Raw genomic sequence first — 18,677 nt, forward strand, 5'->3', positions numbered from 1 at the left:
TAATTCCCTTTTACTGATCTCCGTTGAAGTCTCTGGCTTTGCTCTTTCCATTTCTTTTACTGTCTATGATTTACACCTCCAGCTGACATGGAGCAACATTAGCATTCATATAGTTGTATCTGCCAACCTAATGAATATTAGTCTTTTATCTACTCTCCTTTTAGCTGTTTTCCACCAAGTCCTGAGACATACCTACCTGTATGCACAAGTGAAGTATATAAATACAGTATATGTGCAAATGAAGTATGCATGTATGTGCAAGTGAAGTATATACAGTTCGTGTGCACAAATGAAGTAGCCTATATATGTATGTGAAAGTGAAGTATGCATGTTTTGCGCAAAAGTTTAGTATCACTATACATACATACATACATATATATATATATACGGTATATGCAGGTGAACTATATATGTGTACTCTATGTGCAAGTGTTTAGTATTGTATAAATATGCAAGGTATTCAATTTTGGCGTAGGCGGCTTCTCATAAAGTTGAGCTAACATTAGAAAACAATAACAGCCAAAGCAAGAGTCAGTTGTTTTCCATTAGTGTTTTATTCATACAGTGAGGGTGCTCATCCATAATATTTATTTTCTTCTATAAAATATATTACCTTTCAGTTCCTGAAAGCAAAACTAGATATAAATCATCAAGTTTCATCTGATTAGAAGCAACTCATTTTCAAGTGTCAACCAAGGCAATCCACTGTATCAGCAGTCAGGAATGAATGACATTCTAACAGAGACTTTTTTCCTGTTTAGCAAAGCCACAACGCTCCGACACGCGGCTCAGCGTCCACCGACACAACAGACAATGATCCATGGGTTTTCTAAAGTAGCAAATACTGTTCAAATACTGTAGCCATCAAAAGAGTTTTTTTAATGTAAGAGGAAAGCAAAGACAGAAACACAGTCAGGGGGAAGAGGGATGGACGTGACTTCATAAAGAGTGTTTTCAACAGAAGCAGGTGGCTGATGCTTTATGATGTCTGTCAGACAATTTTGCTCTGGCTCTCCCCTTCTCGTAAAAGGTTTTCTCTGTGTTACCTCGTCGGGTGACACGCTCCGCAGTTGTCATGACATCGAGCGGGTGAATTTCCCAGTCATCACAACAGCTCGCTGTGACCGGAGGCTGAGTTGAGGCTGTCTGTGAAATAAAACAGGAGAGGAAGTCATAGGCGGGGAGTATATCACTGTGGTTGATCATTACACATATCCATTCGGCTGCAAGCTACAGATGCAACAACTGTCGAATTTCACAAAGTTCACATCATGCAGACATGTACAGTAGCCAGTGTTTTTTCTATTTCACTCTTTATAGATAGCAATTTAATGATTTAATGATTTAATGATGATACTCCACAACAACAGTAACACATATTGTGGTGTTTCAGTACCACTTGACTCACGCAACACAACCACACACACACACACACACACACACACACACACACACACACACACACACACACACACACACACACACACACACACAAACACACACACAAAAAACAGAGATCTGTACCAGACAAGTCCAGTGACTTATTTCTGTTTTGGGGTAGTCTAGGTTTTTTCACGGGGGGTTTGCGATTGGGGGGCTTCTCAACGTTATTAGGGCTTTCCCTGTCAGTGCCTGAGTTCAGTGAGGACAAAATAAAAACAGTTAGATACAGACGCTTTACACACAGATAAACATATATACTGTACATAAATTCCCAACATAAATATACAGTGTAGCCTGGTAAAATAATAATAGGGTAAATAATAAGAGAATATACTGTGAAGTACCTGCGTCGCAAGACATGGCCTTTCTGTGTCTCTGTGGTTTCACTGGGGCCTGAGGTCTCAATCCTTCTTCGCCTGAACAACAGGTAAGAAAGAAAAATGAGAAATATCTACCATTGCTATTAGAAAGGCAGTGTTTCCTCTATGTTGATTTTGTAGTGGCGGCCCGCCATGGCAACATCGATGCCGCCACGGTATCAGAAAAAGGTCAGACGCACAATACAGTCACGGCTGCCTTTTATATTATCCTGCCGCTCACATTGCAATTTAACAAGTAGAACTATTCAGAGGTTATTGGGACAGACCTGCCCCCACTGCTGAAAAAAATCCTAAAGGTAACCCTGGAAGTTAGTAGTAGGAATTGTAGAGTCTTTGTAAATTATAGAGTGTGGTCTAAACCTACTCTATCTGTAAAGTGTCTCGAGATAACTCAAGATGATTTGACACTATAATTAAAATTGAATTGATGTCATATGATGAGTTAAGGGCTATGACTTCCTCTGGTTGGGTGCTTGTTGTGTTTTAGGATGTGTAGAGCTGGCGAGAGGACACAAACGGTTACACTTTATGTGAAGGTATGATACACTATCACTTTCTTGTCTGTTCAGTAAACTTAAGACTTCAGCCGGCAGCCAATTAACTTAGCTTAGCATAGCATAGCATAAAGACTGGAAACAGAGGAAAACAGCTAGCCTGAAAATAGGAAAATCCTCTAATCAGCACGTCTAAAGCTCACTAGTTAACACTGTTAGACTCGTAAAAAAACAAGATAACACACAAAGAGAGGCAATTCTACGGGGAGTTATGTGCCAGACAATTTCTTGTTAGTGACTATGCGGAGTCTGTGCTGGTTGCCTGGCAACATCGCGTTGACGACAAGACTCCAGGAGGTCCCCGTGCCTGGCCAAGAAGTGATCCAACACACAACCACTGTAAAGCCACGGCTGCTGCAGTAGCTTCATAAGTGACAGATATAAGAGTGGTATCCATGTTCTCATCTAACTCTCAGCAAGAAAGCCAGCGCGTGTATTTCCCACCATGTCTACTAACTATTCCTCTGCAGGTTGAGCTGTTTATTTGCACCTTGATATTCCAAAATAAGAGTTGAACAAATATATGTTTTCATATATCAATGTTCTTTTTAACTACCCAATTGTAATTACCCCAAATAACATGATTGATTCCACACAACGCTCTTTGGGTTGATTTTGATGGGTCATTTTGGGTAAGGATTTGAAAACAAATTGAAGTGTTTTTGTAATAGTATTGAGTAAAAGTTGACATATTCCAGTCTGTGATTATCCATCAACATCCATTCCTTTAATTTTAGTCTAAATACTTCAAAATTTCGGCTTTTCTAACTCAAACAGTAGGTATGATTTCCTTATATATTGACCATAAATCCCCAAATTAACTGTAAAACTAATTTAATAAGTTAGTGTTATGTAGAGTTGAAACGTCAAAAAAGGGAAAAAAACATTGAAAGAAAGCTTCAGAAACGTTAGAAAAAGTTAAAATGATCGATAAAAAGCGTCAACAAAATTGTTGATTTTCAATTTTGACAGGAATACAACGCGAGGGTTAACACCGCCCCGTTGTTTTACTGTATTTTCAGTGGATTTACCTTGACTTGCAGCTCTGTCTGGTAGTCCATGTGCAGGCTTGTTGACAGGAGGCGGAACAGGAGGAGGAGGTAAGTTCCACTCATTGGCTGATTCCTTTGGAAAAGTCACATACGAGGACGTCTTTGGCTGATGTTTGGATGAGAACAGAATACAAATCAAAAGGGACTGGTGGCACGTTTGCTCTAGATTGACAGTAACCATTGATGGACTTTTTGATTTTTTACACAAACAGAAGGGCCAAACCAAACCATGATTGGCTATAAATGGCACACCTTTTCCGGAATCGGAGGCGGTTGACCCTCCGAGTCTCTTCTTTTTTCTCTCTCTTTCTTTTCCATCTTTCCAGGATACTTGTCTACATCTGCTTCCTCCTCTATACCTACAGATCGAAAACAAGTCACTGTGTCACTGACACATGTAGGTGAGGGTGGGGAGAAAAAAATCGTTTCACGTATGCAGCGCAAGTTTTAAAATTCATTCTTTTCCCTATAACTGACTCAGAAAATCCATGTTATGTAAGTTTTTTTCCCAATATTACTTTTTGGGCTTTTCCACCTATAATTTTTGAAAGGACAGTTAAGTGCATGCAAGAAATCATCACAGGTCGGCTTTGAACTCTGGACCTCTGCGTCAAGGCATAAACCTCGACATTTATTTGCACCTGCTCTGCCACTGTACCAACCTGGCCACCATGTCATGTACGTTTTTAGAAATGTCTAATATGACATGATATAATGTTATAAGAAATGTAGTATTCATCTAACTTCAAGGAAAAGCAAATCACTCTACTCGATACTATCGAATCTCAATAATTGAAAATCGCAATACAAATTGACTCAGCATCCATGGTGATAATAGACATGAACATAGAGAATAGACCAAAAATTGCAATGTAAAGATATTGTTGGAAGTTATTGGAAGATCTTAAAGATTGTATGCTGTGCTTGCATAGCTATTTCTTTTGTAATAATATGACATTGTGAAGTAGGGGCAGGACCTAATAAGCTGTACGCTTTTGCCTACTCCTTCTCAAACTTATCCTAAAAATAATGATAATAATGTATTGTGAAAGAATTGAATGGGGACCAAAGCACATCGTCCCGGCCTTAACTAGGTTTGTGGTTTCCTTCTCGGGCGACAGTAAAGTACCTCTTTGTGCGTCTGAGCTCTCGAGCCGATGTCTCTGTCTCAGTTTGGACAGGTTGGGTTTGCTGCTCTGCGGCGGGGGTTCGGGTTTAGCACAGGGAGGGGCTCGACCTCCTCCTCCGCTGCCCCTCCATCCCTCCGTGAAGCCTCCGCCAACATCGGGACCCATCTGTCTGTCTCCCTGCGTGTCCTGCTGATGCCCGTCTGTAGCAGCCGCCTCTGGGCTTTTCAGAGGATCCGTTTCCTGCTTCGGCGAGGGGGTCCTGTCCGACGGGTATGGAGGCAGCGGCCTTTGAGCCAAATGAAGCGCCTGCACTTGTCTCTCTGTCTTCCTACTTCCATGTCTGTTCTCAGTCCACTGGTTGTCCACCTGTATGTCCGGCGGCCTGTTCTCTGACCACGACCTGTCTATCTGTCTGCCACCCATCCACTGCCGCTCTATCTTTCTGTCAATCTGCCGCTGGGTGTGTCTGTCAACAGTCCACTGTCTGTCAATGTGTCTCTCCGGGTGTCTACTCTCAGTCCAGTACTTGTCTGTTTGTCTGTCGGCTGTCCTCGCCTCTCCAAACGATCTTTCTTGCGGCTTGCTATCAAACTGCCGTCTCTCTACATGATGGTCCCCCTGCATCACTTCTATCCTCGGCTTGTCTGCGTGCACGTCTGTTGTCCTGTGTTTGTCGTCCACCCAGTACTGGTCTGTCTCCAACGGATGTTCAAAGACAGAGTCCATTTCAGATATCTGTCAAAACACACCAAGGACAGGCAAAAAGAGAAGATCATACACAAGTCCAACAAAGTATATGCTTTTGGCGGGTCGCACTGGCTGTACCTCTCTGGGAGAATAAAAGGGGTGTTTGCTTCCTCCCACCTCCGGGTGAGGGATGCCCGGCACTGGCGGCGGACTCAAAACGAGAGCATTTTTACCCTGGTGGTCGTTCATTCTCCCATCAGCCCCTTCGCCCGGGGATCCAGCTCTGGCAGCGGCTCTCGGCGGCTGAAGGAGCGTGTATACATTCTCTGTGGCTGTCCTAAAGGGTTGACACTGAAGATGTTCAGCTTGCAGGAACAGTGTGCTGCTGATATTTCCACAGATTTAAAATACAGAAAAAAAGTAACACAAAATGTAGAACAGCGTAATTAGGAAGTATCATTTTTTGACGGAAATAAGCCATCTTGCTATCCTAATCTGTATTTGACATGCAGGGTGTTCATCTGTAATCACATGGCTGACTGTTGGATCCGGAATCAGAGCCACCGGCTGTCGTCTACATCTGTGTACACTCGCTGGTATCAGCGTGCCTGCACTTTGGCAGCTATCAGCCATCTCTTGTGTCAACAAAGAAAGGAAACAGCGTTAAGAGTGATATTTGTCAGACTATTTTTGAAGATCAGTGCTGCTGCCTGTTCTTATAAGAACCAACAAGAGATAAATGTGAAGCGCAAAATATAGAAAGAATGAGTTGTGTGTGTGTGTGTGATGTTATCTAATGCATCATATGGGCATTGTTTTGTGTTTTCAAAGCAATACCTTTCTAAATTAAAATAAAGTGTGTGTGTGCGTGTTGTGTTGGTGCATACACAAACCCTGTGTGAACGTGACACCTGTCTCCGTAAACCTCTGCTTCAGACTCCGGCCCCTGATTGGACAAAGTTTGGTTGCGGTTCTTACGGAAACCGAAGATGGCCAGCATGTTTCTCCTCTTCTTCCTCCTCAGCGAGTGGGCTTTGTGCAGAGACGAGAGCTGACTGAAAGAGGTGAGCGAGGTTGAATGTCAAACACACAGTCCAGTCATTTCTGTTAGGATGTCATTGAACTCATCACAGCCATCTACGCCGGCTTTTAATGTCTGGCTCGCTTCAGGTACATCTGCAATGTGAGCGTTGCTAGGCTACATCTCTCGCTACACAATGATTTTTCTGAAGTGCGTTTTTTTATTTTATGGATGCAATTATATTAAAAGCACTGACTTTACCTGATGATCTGCAGTGGGGACGAAAGCAACGTTACTCTGATAAGCTGCAGCAGCTGTTCCCGAATTTAGCTCCACCAATTTTTTTTAAAAAGCTTACAAAACTGCTGCATCCATACATCAAAGGGTCACTTTGGTGGTTGGGCATGTTTAAGCATTCATTTGCATGATTGCTGTCGGACAAAATGTTCATTTCCAAAGCACACTGATCCCAAATTTAACAAAACCACCAGCTGCTTATGACAAACTAACATCCTGCTTTGAGCGGCATCCTGAATCTCCGAGCCCTTTGATCAACAACATGCAGTCACCGACTAACCATCCCAGCTTGTTACCCAGTCCCAAATGCTCAAAAACAGCCAGCTCCAGATCCTCTCATCATCAAAGAGGGACTCAATTTATGTTATGATTGAGCAAGGATGATGGACAGCAGATTTAAATGTCTCTGACTGTACGAGCAGCGCGCAGGACACGCTAAACAAGCTGCACTTTGCCATGAGAGTAGTTCAAAAACAGCACACTGGTCAGAGAAACACTGCCTTCTTGGATTATGAGGAATAATAACTGAAACATAAGCCAGTTGAAATTAAGCCTCAGTAAAGAAACTGTCAACAGGCAGGAGAGAAGCTGTTGGATTGTGTGGATGTGATCACAAGTGTGGTGTTCATTAAAGTGTCATTTTAATTACCATGTAATTGCGGAAATGTAGCAATCTTTTCATGTTTGCTCATGTCACTTTTAATAACTTTTTGTTTCTTATGCAAATACGACACTTCAAGGAATACATAATTAGTTCAAATCTAAATTGAGCCTGATATAATGGATGGTACTCATTAAGTTAGTGGATGTGAGATATGGTGCTCTTTGGATGTTTTTATCTAGACCGTAGTGGTCCCCTAATACTGTATCTGAAGTCTCTTTTATATAGACCTTAGTGGTCCCCTAATACTGTATCTGAAGTCTCTTTTATATAGACCTTAGTGGTCCCCTAATACTGTATCTGAAGTCTCTTTTATATAGACCTTAGTGGTCCCCTAATACTGTATCTGAAGTCTCTTTTATATAGACCTTAGTGGTCCCCTAATACTGTATCTGAAGTCTCTTTTATGTGGGCCTTAGAGGTCCGCTAATACTGTATCTGAAGTCTCTTTTATATAGACCTTAGTGGTCCCCTAATACTGTATCTGAAGTCTCTTTTATTTAGACCTTAGTGGTCCCCTAATACTGTATCTAAAGTCTCTTTTATTTAGACCTTAGTGGTCCCCTAATACTGTATCTGAAGTCTCTTTTATTTGGACCTTAGTGGTCTACTAATACTGTTTCTGAAGTCTCTTTTATATAGACCTTAGTGGTCCCCTAATACTGTATCTGAAGCTCCGTTTACTCCTATTGCCATTGCTAGCCACTGGGGGGCCTAAGGCAGGCTGGAGGAACGCATATAAAAAACCTCTTAAAGTGAAATCTTTATTCCATGGGACCTTTAAACCAGTTCTGTTGATTGCCATCATCCGAGGTAATATCTTTATCTTTTGACAGATACATTCCCATTGAAGCTTCACTTACACAGTCCCTTCTGGTTACTGGGTCAGTGTCTCTTGTTGTGTGCATTTATTGCTTTGCTACTGAGACAGATAGATTATTGGACAACAAAACCCAGATGACAAACAATAAGTAAACATGTCTTTTTGTAACGTACTGTAATAGGTTGCTGTTCAGCAGCTAACTCTCTCAGAAGTCCTTAAAAAAATTTTTTCTAAGCAGTTCCTGCTGCCAGCAGCATTACCGTGCCACAAAAACTTAAAGGTCCCATATTGTAAGAAAAGTGAGACCTCCGTATATTTTTTATGATAAAGCAGGTCAAGGGGCTTTACAAATATCCTTAACACAGCCCACTGCCTTTATGAAACAAGCTGTCTGCTACAGTGCTTTTACAGTCATTCCCCGGCTGCAATGACGCAGATGCAGAAGACCCAACCAGCAACCAATCAGAGAAGACTGGGCTTTTCGGAAAAGAGGGTGAATACAGATACATCCAGACAGACGGTCTCAAAAATATATGTTTGTGGAACCTTAAAGCATGTGAACATGTTCTAGTAGAAACCCAAAATACAAGCATGAACCTGAAAATTAGCATTAAATGAGACTTTTAAACGTGACAAAATGCTAAACTGGGATGGATTATACAGTATCTCAAGCATGTTTGAAGATGTTAAATTGAATCAAAGCATGGTAGAATCCACAAAAAATAAGTAAGGAACTCAATCTAAAAACATAGGGCATACTTTGGGAAACACTAGTAATTTAAAGTACACTGGATTTGTTGTTGAAACATGTAAATTGAAGAAGAGATAATAATAATGAATAGGGGTGTGCAAAAAAAATCGATTCACATTCATGAATCAAAAATCCAGTCACAGAATTAAAAAAACATTAGGTTTTGTAATGACTTGAGTATTATCACATTGGAGAAGTGACATTTAAATACTGTGAATTGAAAAAATCAGAATCAGATCGTGACATTTTCTGAATCGTGCGCCCTTAGTAACTCTTACCTGTCAGGGAGCACTCTTTTAGTGTAGAAATCTGGGAGTCCATCATCAAGAGGGCTTATTCCTCCGTTTTCACTGCAATGCTGTACACACACACACACACACACACACACACACACACACACACACACACACACACAGAAACTCTTTTTTAGTGAGGTCAATTTATTTGCGCTGGGATTCATTTGTAAATGCTCTGTAAATACTAAAAACAATAAAACAAATGGATTACACTGGCTGAGAGTGAGATGACACAATCCAATTGCAGCCATTCACTTTGTGTGGATTAGACAAGAGTCACTGGCAGACATTAGACATTTGGAAACGGGAGAATTATGCACAGATAGATCGATAGATAGATAGGCTTACAGTATATAGTAGATAGATACAGTAGATACAGTAGACAGATAGTTAGATAGATATATAGATAGAAAGAGAGACAGATATAGTAGCTAGATAGAGAGATAGATAGATAGACAGACAGATAGATAGATAGACAGATAGCTAGATATAATAGATAGATAGATTTATACAGAAGATAGATAGATAGATAGATAGATAGATAGATGTAGATAGATGTGTGAAACCCTCCTTACAGTCTCAGCAGGGATGTGGCCTCCTTTGTGCCTCCGCGGAGGCCTCGGCCGAACCCGGGTCACATGATGGAGAGGCAGACCTTGCGTAGGCAGCTCTGACAGACCCTCCCAGGATCCAGAGCGGGATAGTGGCGAGGAATACGATGGCATGGAGGGCGGTGGAGAAGAGCTGGAGTCGTCACACAGACCTGGTGGCAGGTGAAGAGATTATAAGAAGACGTGAGGGCAAGAAACAGAGACGGTGGGAGGGAGAGGTGGAAATCTGCCGTTTCCTATTTAAGTCGACAAAAAAAATAATAATCGGCGAGCGCTAAGATATGTACTGACTCAGACTTGGCTCAGGTCAGATTAAAACAGCCATTAACAGACTTCTCAGATGACAGAGACAGGAAAGGGGTAGGGGGAGAGTCAACAGAAAAAGCATTAATGGAGCCCTGAAAGAGACAGGACGGGGGCTGAGCTGGACAGGAAAGAGGGGAGAGAGGAGAATGAGAGCAAATATAGCGGTACTCACTCAGCCTGGTGGAGACAGGGCGTATTCGTCTTGTTCTCGAGCTGCGCTTCTTAATGGCTATTGTGTCCTGGGAGAAAAAGAAAAGAAAAAAACAATACTGAGATGCGGAGGGATAGTATTAGAGTGAGCTACACAAGTAGCAACGGGTAAACATGTCAAGTAGCACAAGTGAGGCGTCCTTTAGGCCAATCAGTGCAGCTTTGTCATTCCAAGTGCTGAAGAAATCAAACAGCGAAAGCAGTCAATGCAACATAAACACACACTGGGACGTATAAAGGTAGATGATGCAGAACAGTACAAACAGTCAACGCTGTGAAGAAATTCATGGGGTGGCAGGACAAGCTTGATTGCAGAAAATCTGAAAGGAACTCAGTCTATCTCCTGAAAAGATTCTTCATGAAAGCTAAATTCAGTATGGAAAGACTGCACCAATTTTTTGCTTAGGGAAAACTGCTGGTTGAGGTTTTTATCCATGGCATGACTCCCAGCATAACAATAGCTATGTTTCCATCTGAATTCCATCACGTTTTTATCCGAATTAAGTGATAGTGAATGAAAAATGCCTTATGGAAACAGTAAAATTAAAAATTACTCAAAGGAAATATGTTCGGCCTTGATATATGCTGCGATAAATGCTGATGGAAATGTTATTTGCTGAATGAATAAGGAATTGCCATTAAGTTTTAGGTCATTTTATGGTTGCAACCCACCACAAAATAAAGAAGAAGAAGTTTTAGTTAATTTCCGCCCGGTATTTCCCCTCTGTTTGGACACATGGCGGGTGTCAACAAAGCCATGATTCATCACTTTTAGATTACTTGATTTGTGCCAATTTAATGCCAATCAGACTTACAGTGTCGGAATTATAGGCCTTTTGGAAATTTAGACGTTCAATACTGTGCTCCAATCAAGCCAACCGGTGAAACACTTCTAAAGGCCAACACACAATTGAATCGACACTACATCATCAATCCAAGCATTGTTGAAATGTCTCCAGTAGAGGAGTAAGGGCTTTTCGAAATCCGACCTTTAATGCCTCTGTCATGTAAGTCAGTGTAATGTTTCAAATGCCAGAACCCAGAGGAACAGCCATCATTCCATCTGTCCATCACGGGTGCCAGCTTCTTTGGTCAGAGGTGGGGCCCAACTTTATTTCTAGGGTTAGGGGTTATTTCTATATTCAATTCAATTCAAGTCACTGTGTTCATCCCCAGGGGGCAATTAAGTGACACAAACTGCAGCATAGTCCATCCTATACAGTACATCATCAATAAAACAAATAATTCGATTTTTTTTTTTTTTGGGGGGGGGGTCCCTTGGGATAAAGGTCACTTGACAAACAGAAGCAGATAACGTATTAATTGATTTATATAAGATTAAAGACAACCAAAGGTCTAAGATCACAAATCTAAAATAGAATAAACTCCAGAAACGGCTCAACTGTTCATATCAGGCAGGAACGGGAGATATAATGGGAAATAGAATCAGAAGATAAATAAGGAGGAATGGAATAATAAATGAGAACATCCCACTGATAGTGCCTCAGGGTCTTGGCGAGAGTCGGAAGAATGTCATACGACATTTTGTGACTCCACAGTTGGAAATCACACAAAAAGGGACTAAACAAATGCTGGAGGCAGTGGACTAAAAAGAAAAGTGGCTAACAATTTGCTTTTGTTTTGGGCTTTTCCTTTAATTTTTTATATACTAGAAAGAGATTGCTTAGGAGATATTATACCTATACATAATATATACCATATGACTGCACTAAGTGGACCTTGCACAACATTTGAATACAATATTTACGTTATCTACAGCTTTATCAATAATAGTTGAACAATTATACGTTTTTATTTTTATTCCCAACTTATATATTTTAAATTATATATTTTAAATTATTAGTTCTTATATATTACCCTGTTATTTAATGTACTGTATACTCTGTATGTGTGCTCTGTGTCTGATATGTTGAATATGTTGGAATTTCCCATTTTTTTGGATCAATAAAAATCTATCTATCTATCTATCTATCTATTACATTTTTTGAACATTAAACCATATAAACAAGTAAACAAATGACAAGTATGAACCTGAAAATGAGCATAGCATGGGACCATGATCTTTGTAAATATTAATAAAAATAAAGTTGCAAAAAGACCTCGTCAACTACCATGAATTTTTAAGATTCAAATAAAGAGAATTATGTTGAAATATGTGAATACAAAAAAAGGAAGGAACAATATTTGTTGGTGACTGAGCTGAGTTTGATGAGTTAAAATCTAAATAATGTGATAAAGGGACACAACCAGCACTTGATGTAGAAGATGACAAATGTAAAGATGGATACCAGCCCATAAAAACACAACATGTGTCTGTATATTCATACTCACTATGCTGGTGCTGAGCTCCTCGTCTGTGATGTCCAGAGAGTCTCTGTGTCTGTTGAACCTCCAGCCTGTCCCGTCTTTACACGTCCCCTCCCAGTGCTGCACATGAGACACCTGCCGAGTCTAAGACAGCCAGAGCTCTTCAGTCCCCTTTACGTCCACCAGTGGTGGAAGAAGTATTCAGATCCTTTGCTGAAACGTGCTCAATGTGCGATGTCACGCAGTTTTTAGGCTACAACATTTGCTGTCCCATACAGCAAACATTTCCTTACTATATGCTAGTCCCCAGAACACACTGTAAAAAACATCTCCTCACTATCTGCTAGCTGCCTGCCTGAACACACTGTAAAAACATCTCCTCACTATCTGCTAGCTGCCTGCCTGAACACACTGTAAAAAACATCTCCTCACTATCGGCTAGCTGCCTGCCTGAACACACTGTAAAAACATCTCCTTACTATCTGCTAGCTGCATGTTCCCAGAACACACTGTAAAAACATCTCCTCACTATCTTCTAGTCCCCAGAACACACTGTAAAAAAACATCTCCTTACTATCTGCTAGCTGCCTGTCCCCAGAACACACTGTAAAAATATCTCCTCACTATCTGCTAGCTGCCTGTCTCCTGAAGAAACTGTAAAAAAACATGGTCTCTTTAGACAGCCCTTGCTCCACAAACGCCAACAATAAAATTGGCCTGCCTGCACCACCAAACATACACAAACAGTGTTCCAGCATTCCAGCCAATAACTAACAAGAAGGATTTGGGGGTGGGGGTGGAGGGGTAGTGCGTGGAAGCACAGAAGGGAGGTGGAGGGGACGGGATGAGGAGGAGGGAAGGGCAAAACATCGCTTAGAGCACCTGTACAACTACTAATAACACTCTGTAGAAAATACTCTGTTCCAAGTAAAAGTCCTGGATTGGAAATGTTACTTGAAGTATTAAAAGTAAAACTACTCAATGCAGAAAAATCCCCATATTTCAAAAACTGGAAACGATCCAAAAGGTTCTGTCAGTCAACTAAGTGTTTAATTGTCTACTCATTTCAGCTGGACTTTTAGGCTGTTATATTGTTGCGCACTTTAATTTATAATAAGACATGGTATTTTATAAACTACATGTGTTTTGAGTGCAAAAATGTATTTGTAAAGTAACTAGTAACTAAAGCAGTACAATATTTCCCTCTGAAATGTAGTGAAGTAGAAGTAGACAGTGGCATGAAAAGAAAAAGACGCAACTAAAGTACCTCAAATTTTTACTTAAGTACAGTAATCCAATACTTAGTTACATTGCACCACTGCGACCCACTCAATCGCTTCCACTTTATCTTAGACACTTTTACGACAAATGTATTGATTTACCAGGGTCTTATGGGTGGCGTAGAGCTCCTGTAGGATCTGGTCCACAATGGAGTTGGTGAGATAGGAAACCACCGACAGCTTCACTTCTCTGCAGAAGATTGGGTTAGGGGAAAGGGGGAGACGGACGGGAAGAGTTTTGGTAAACGTGAGAGGAAATCAATAACCTGCTTATCAAATCCAAGCCTTTTACCGCCGCTCTACCCTTTTCTACATGTGTCTCTTACTCCAAGGCTCGGTGGATGTCCTGCGCTGCTCTTTCCATCAGAGCGGTCCGAATGGCCGAGCGAGGGATGGACACGCGCTCGGAGACGGATGAGAGTGGAGGACTCAACCTCTCTGCCGCAGAAGAAGACAAAGGGCAGAGCTCGCGACAGAGAGACACCATAGAGTCCACGATCACCTGCAACGGATGCCAGCGATCAGTAACTTGGCCGGCTGAGAAGGACCGCGGTGTGAAAAGAGGCTGTTAGTCCTACCTGCAGCTCCTTGTCCGCAGCTTTGGCAAGTTCACCAGCCAGAGAGTCCAGTCTCTGCCGCACTGGCCCGTCCACAGACAGCACATGAGCCAGCTCGCACAGGGAAGGGTACAGCTTGAAACAAAAGGAAACAAATCAGATTCAAATTTCTGTGTTTTCATTAGAGATGGTCGAAAACCATTTTTTGTATCCCCATACCAATTCCGATACCTGAACTTGCAACCAATACACAGTACTGATCCGATGCCAGTGTGATAAAAAAAAAAAACGACATTTATTTTTATAAAAATTGTATTCTACTTTCCCTGTATGGATGTGACATGATTGCTGTCTTTGTTGTCGGTCTGGCTCATGTTAAACTTTTCATGAAACATGAACAGCACAGAACCTTTAATTACAGTTTGACAGTATTTCATGACAGAAGAAAACACATCATTAAACTACTTTAAAGTAGATTTTCTTTGTGACTAAATGACGTGGTATCAGAACTGTGTATAAAGATACCAATACCAGCATTGTAGGCACTATCGGAGGCTTTTTCCAATACTGGTATCAGTATCAGAACATCTCCAGTTTTTTTTTTTTTTTAAAGATGATTTTTGGGGCCTTTAATCCTTCATGATAGCTTAAAGAAAGGAAAGAAGAGAGAGAGGGGGTACAACATGGAGCAAAGGGCCATGGTTTGCATACACACTCTACCATACAACGCTCACACATGTTCATATCACTCACAGCGCGGGAGTTCCTGGCCTCTTTTAACACTTGTTTAGCAGCTTGAATCTCCTCCATCTCTCCGACGCCTCGCAACACACACACCTGCTGCTGGACGCGCACGCAGAGGCGCTCCATCACCTTGGAAACAGACAGACGGGGGAGTGTTAAGAGTGAAATCACTCATGAAACATTCCTAAACATATGGCGAGGGAAGCGGATGAGTGCTACCTGCTCGGCAGTGCTGGTGACCAGTCCTTGGTGCAGCCGCAGAGCCTGTCTCTGAGAGAAGCGCTGGGTCTGGTTGTTCCTCACCAGAGAGCGCTGGATCTGTGCAGCAGAGAGGCAGAAGAGAGTTATAAACTAGGGCCACAGAAAACATGAGGAAGACAGACAGGAAAGATGAGGCAGTAATGCAACAAGCAAATTGATGAGGAAACAAAGTGCATTGAAGCGGAGTGAAAGGATGCAGGACTGAATCATTTTAGATTTCACATTTCTGGCCACTGTTTGCTTAAAGCATCTTAAGGCTAAGATGAGCGTAGGATTCATCTTACAAACCCCCAAAAACCCTCTTAGAAATGAACATATCAACAAGCTACGGGCAGCCTCTAGATTATGCAAACTACATGTTTCTTTGATTTCTTTGATATTATATAGACCACTAAGGTCAATATAACAGAGACTTCAGATACAGTATTAGGGGACCACTAAGGTCTATATAACAGAGACTTCAGATACAGTATTAGGGGACCACTAAGGTCTATATAACAGAGACTTCAGATACAATGTTGTGGGTGCTTTTTTAAAATGTTTTTTCCAAAGTTATTTGATATTTCCAATGTTGACATTGCCAACGCTTATAATGAAGGTCCATTTTTTGTGATAAAAAAAACTGAAAACGGGTCAAATTTAACCGGAGGACAACATCAGGGTTAATAAAAGAAACTTGAAAAAGGCCAAAAAAAGGGGTTAAAACATCGGGGTAAAGCGACAAAAGTGTCGGAAAAAGATGACCAAAATCAAGACCAAAAAGGATTTTTAGCTATTGACTATATGTTAATTCATTTGCAGGCAGCATCAATGTAAAGAATGGTTGCCTGAAGCCCAACCTCCTCTGGGAGAAATGGTACTTTCCTGATGTTTTTAGTTTCTTCTCTTGCTTTTCCCTTTTTTTGTATATGTGATGCTGTGATGTTTCACTTCTGTCTCCAGCCATAGCGAAATTGATCAAAGTTTATTATCTTTAACTAACTTTTACACGGTAACATGAATCATAAAGGGCAGCAAGCTGAAAGCGTTGACTTTTTTGGGACATTAAGCTTCCTTTTCAGACTGAGCAATTGTAATAGCACTTGTAAAAAACTATCCAGCTGCAGATTTACTGTTTTGCTTCACCCTCACTGCTCTCGGTGTTGTTTTCGGTCGCAGCAAGCAGCTGTTTGCAGATGAAAAGCTCTAAGAGCTATAAAGCCACTGTATACTAACAGCTCAGCAGCAAACAGCACACAGACACAGTTAGAGTCAGTGAAGTGACAGTGAAGCATTTACTGGAGCAGCTACAGAATCAGATATTCCCCTCAGGGGTTGGTAGAGACCAAAAACAGAGCTAATAAAGAGTGAATATGGGACAGATGTCATTTGATACATTGCTATTATAAAAAAGATTATGCAGTAGCCACTTAAAGGGCTGCTTTGGGAAAATGAAGAGCACTTGTAGAAAACATTTGAAGAAAACACTTCTGCTAGGGTTAGCGTTTCCCTAGCCTGATGTGGTTCTAGATTCTAGTCAGAATCTGAGTCTGATGCTGCTCCATTGGGCTGTGATTATGGGCTGTTTCAACCAAAAAGCCTTCGCACTCAACTGGAGAGACCTACAACCAATCAATGGAACTCAACTGTTAACAGAACTCAACACCAACAAGACCAGACCGAGAAAGCGTATCATCTACTTAGCAACCAATCTTTGCACTTCCGTCCTAACGTCTGACTTTTAGACTTGTTTGTAGCTTGGTTTATCATTTGTTTCGTGTACATATGTCTGTGGATAATGTCAGTGAACGTGAGATGCACGCTACAGTTGCATTTCTAGAGATGAATCAACAAAAATGCGTTTTATTTCTCTGATTCAAAGCTTTGTTCTAAGGCCGCAGGGTGCTCCCTCTCTTCAGTCTCTCTCCATCTCTCTCCACCATAGAACGTAACCGTTCCATCGTGCGGTGGTCAAGGCTCCGTCTAAAACTCTGCCAGTTTGTACAGCTGTTTGTAACGTGGAAATAAAATGGATGATTGATAATTTTATTTCTGTAGTTTCTAGCTGACTTTACCAGCTGACTTCTCTATTGGCCGTTGAAACAGGTGAGTCTTCTCTTGAACCAGTCTCTGCAACTTGAACAGCTGAGTTGCAGCAATGCAATCATCTGGTTTGAGTAAACAAATTCAACCCAAGTGCTCTTTGGTGGCGTGGTTGATTAAGTTACTGTTAATCATCTGTCCATCATTGTATGAAGCCCGCCCTCACAATCTGACTGCTCCAAACAGCTCTGGTTAGAACGTAGTTTCTCCACAACGGATCAAGTCCAGACCGAACTTCCTGAACTCAAATGTTGTGGACGGGGCTAAGTTCGACTGGCATCCAGGCTATCGTTTCCCAGAAGAAGCTAAGAACTTGTTAGTCCGTAGGCTAACAATGTGACTAAAATATTCTTTCCTCATTTGGTGAATCAGAGAATTCCACCATTATGTGTAGACCATATCCATTATTCAGCAGTAGCGTGTTAATGTTAATCATCACACAAATTGGGAGATCTAGCCATAGACTAACCAAACACATACACAACTCACCCTCAGATTTGCTCTGGTTAAAAAATTTAAAAAAATCTTTTTGGATACAGTTTCTTGGTCAGAAACCTAAAATGTCAATGCTCAATTCTGATCCAAAGCTTCTTGATGAAATATTAGCTCAAATGCAACATATAAGTTAAGCATCATGCTAAAGAGGTTGAAAACCCCGAAAAACGTCATCTGTGGAATTCAGGTTTGTATTTCTGACATTAACTGTGTCAGTGGCTCTCCGATGCCAACCTTGGTCAGTGCCTGCTCTGTCCTCTCAGGGGTGCTGCGATACGCCTGGCTGATGTCACTGAGCGGTAGAGGCATGTACTGCAATGTGAAATTACTGAGAGAGAAAGAGAGGAAAGAGCAGAAGAGAAAGGAACAGAGGAAGGGTTGAGTTAATGAAGGAGACAGTAATGGGCAAAAGAGAGAATGTGGGTTACAGATTCAAGGGTTAGTTAAGGTTAATGTCCCCAATGGACAAAGCTCATCCCAAAATATCCCTCCCTACGCCATGCAACCAGTGAGTAATACTTTGACCTTTGCAACCATGTCATCCTTAGCCTAAAGAGAAGTCTGGACCATTTATGATAGCAAAGTGGAAAGCAACAATTGGCTCAGCTCACGCTGCAAATTTCAATGTGTTTAAAAGCTCTTAAACAGAGGGTAAATCTATTACTCTTGCTAAAAGTAATCACTTTTAGCAGTAGATATCCACTTAAT

The 18,677-nt window shown here is 41.3% G+C and overlaps 1 protein-coding gene across 2 annotated transcripts in view; it reads right to left on the reverse strand.

Annotated features, from left to right (window-relative positions):
- Positions 1-745: 745 nt before the first annotated feature.
- Positions 746-18,677, reverse strand: part of LOC117950138 (capping protein, Arp2/3 and myosin-I linker protein 3-like) — a 37,767-nt gene continuing 19,835 nt past the window's right edge. The window contains exons 23-40 of one of the 2 annotated variants that reach the window (XM_034880885.1): positions 18,204-18,297; positions 15,351-15,449; positions 15,141-15,260; positions 14,409-14,522; positions 14,157-14,332; positions 13,933-14,020; positions 12,575-12,694; positions 10,185-10,251; positions 9,671-9,858; positions 9,078-9,157; positions 6,140-6,301; positions 5,385-5,583; positions 4,559-5,294; positions 3,682-3,788; positions 3,409-3,535; positions 1,788-1,859; positions 1,525-1,632; positions 746-1,146 (exon numbers count right to left, since the gene is read on the reverse strand). In XM_034880885.1, the coding sequence (XP_034736776.1) occupies positions 1,106-1,146; positions 1,525-1,632; positions 1,788-1,859; positions 3,409-3,535; positions 3,682-3,788; positions 4,559-5,294; positions 5,385-5,583; positions 6,140-6,301; positions 9,078-9,157; positions 9,671-9,858; positions 10,185-10,251; positions 12,575-12,694; positions 13,933-14,020; positions 14,157-14,332; positions 14,409-14,522; positions 15,141-15,260; positions 15,351-15,449; positions 18,204-18,297 (2,698 nt within the window). In that variant the 3' untranslated portion in view covers positions 746-1,105. The remainder of the gene's footprint in view (positions 1,147-1,524; positions 1,633-1,787; positions 1,860-3,408; positions 3,536-3,681; positions 3,789-4,558; positions 5,295-5,384; positions 5,584-6,139; positions 6,302-9,077; positions 9,158-9,670; positions 9,859-10,184; positions 10,252-12,574; positions 12,695-13,932; positions 14,021-14,156; positions 14,333-14,408; positions 14,523-15,140; positions 15,261-15,350; positions 15,450-18,203; positions 18,298-18,677) is intronic. The other variant, XM_034880886.1, reaches the window with a different exon arrangement.

This window comes from Etheostoma cragini, chromosome 9 (genome assembly GCF_013103735.1).
Source record: "Etheostoma cragini isolate CJK2018 chromosome 9, CSU_Ecrag_1.0, whole genome shotgun sequence".
NCBI lineage: Eukaryota > Metazoa > Chordata > Actinopteri > Perciformes > Percidae > Etheostoma > Etheostoma cragini.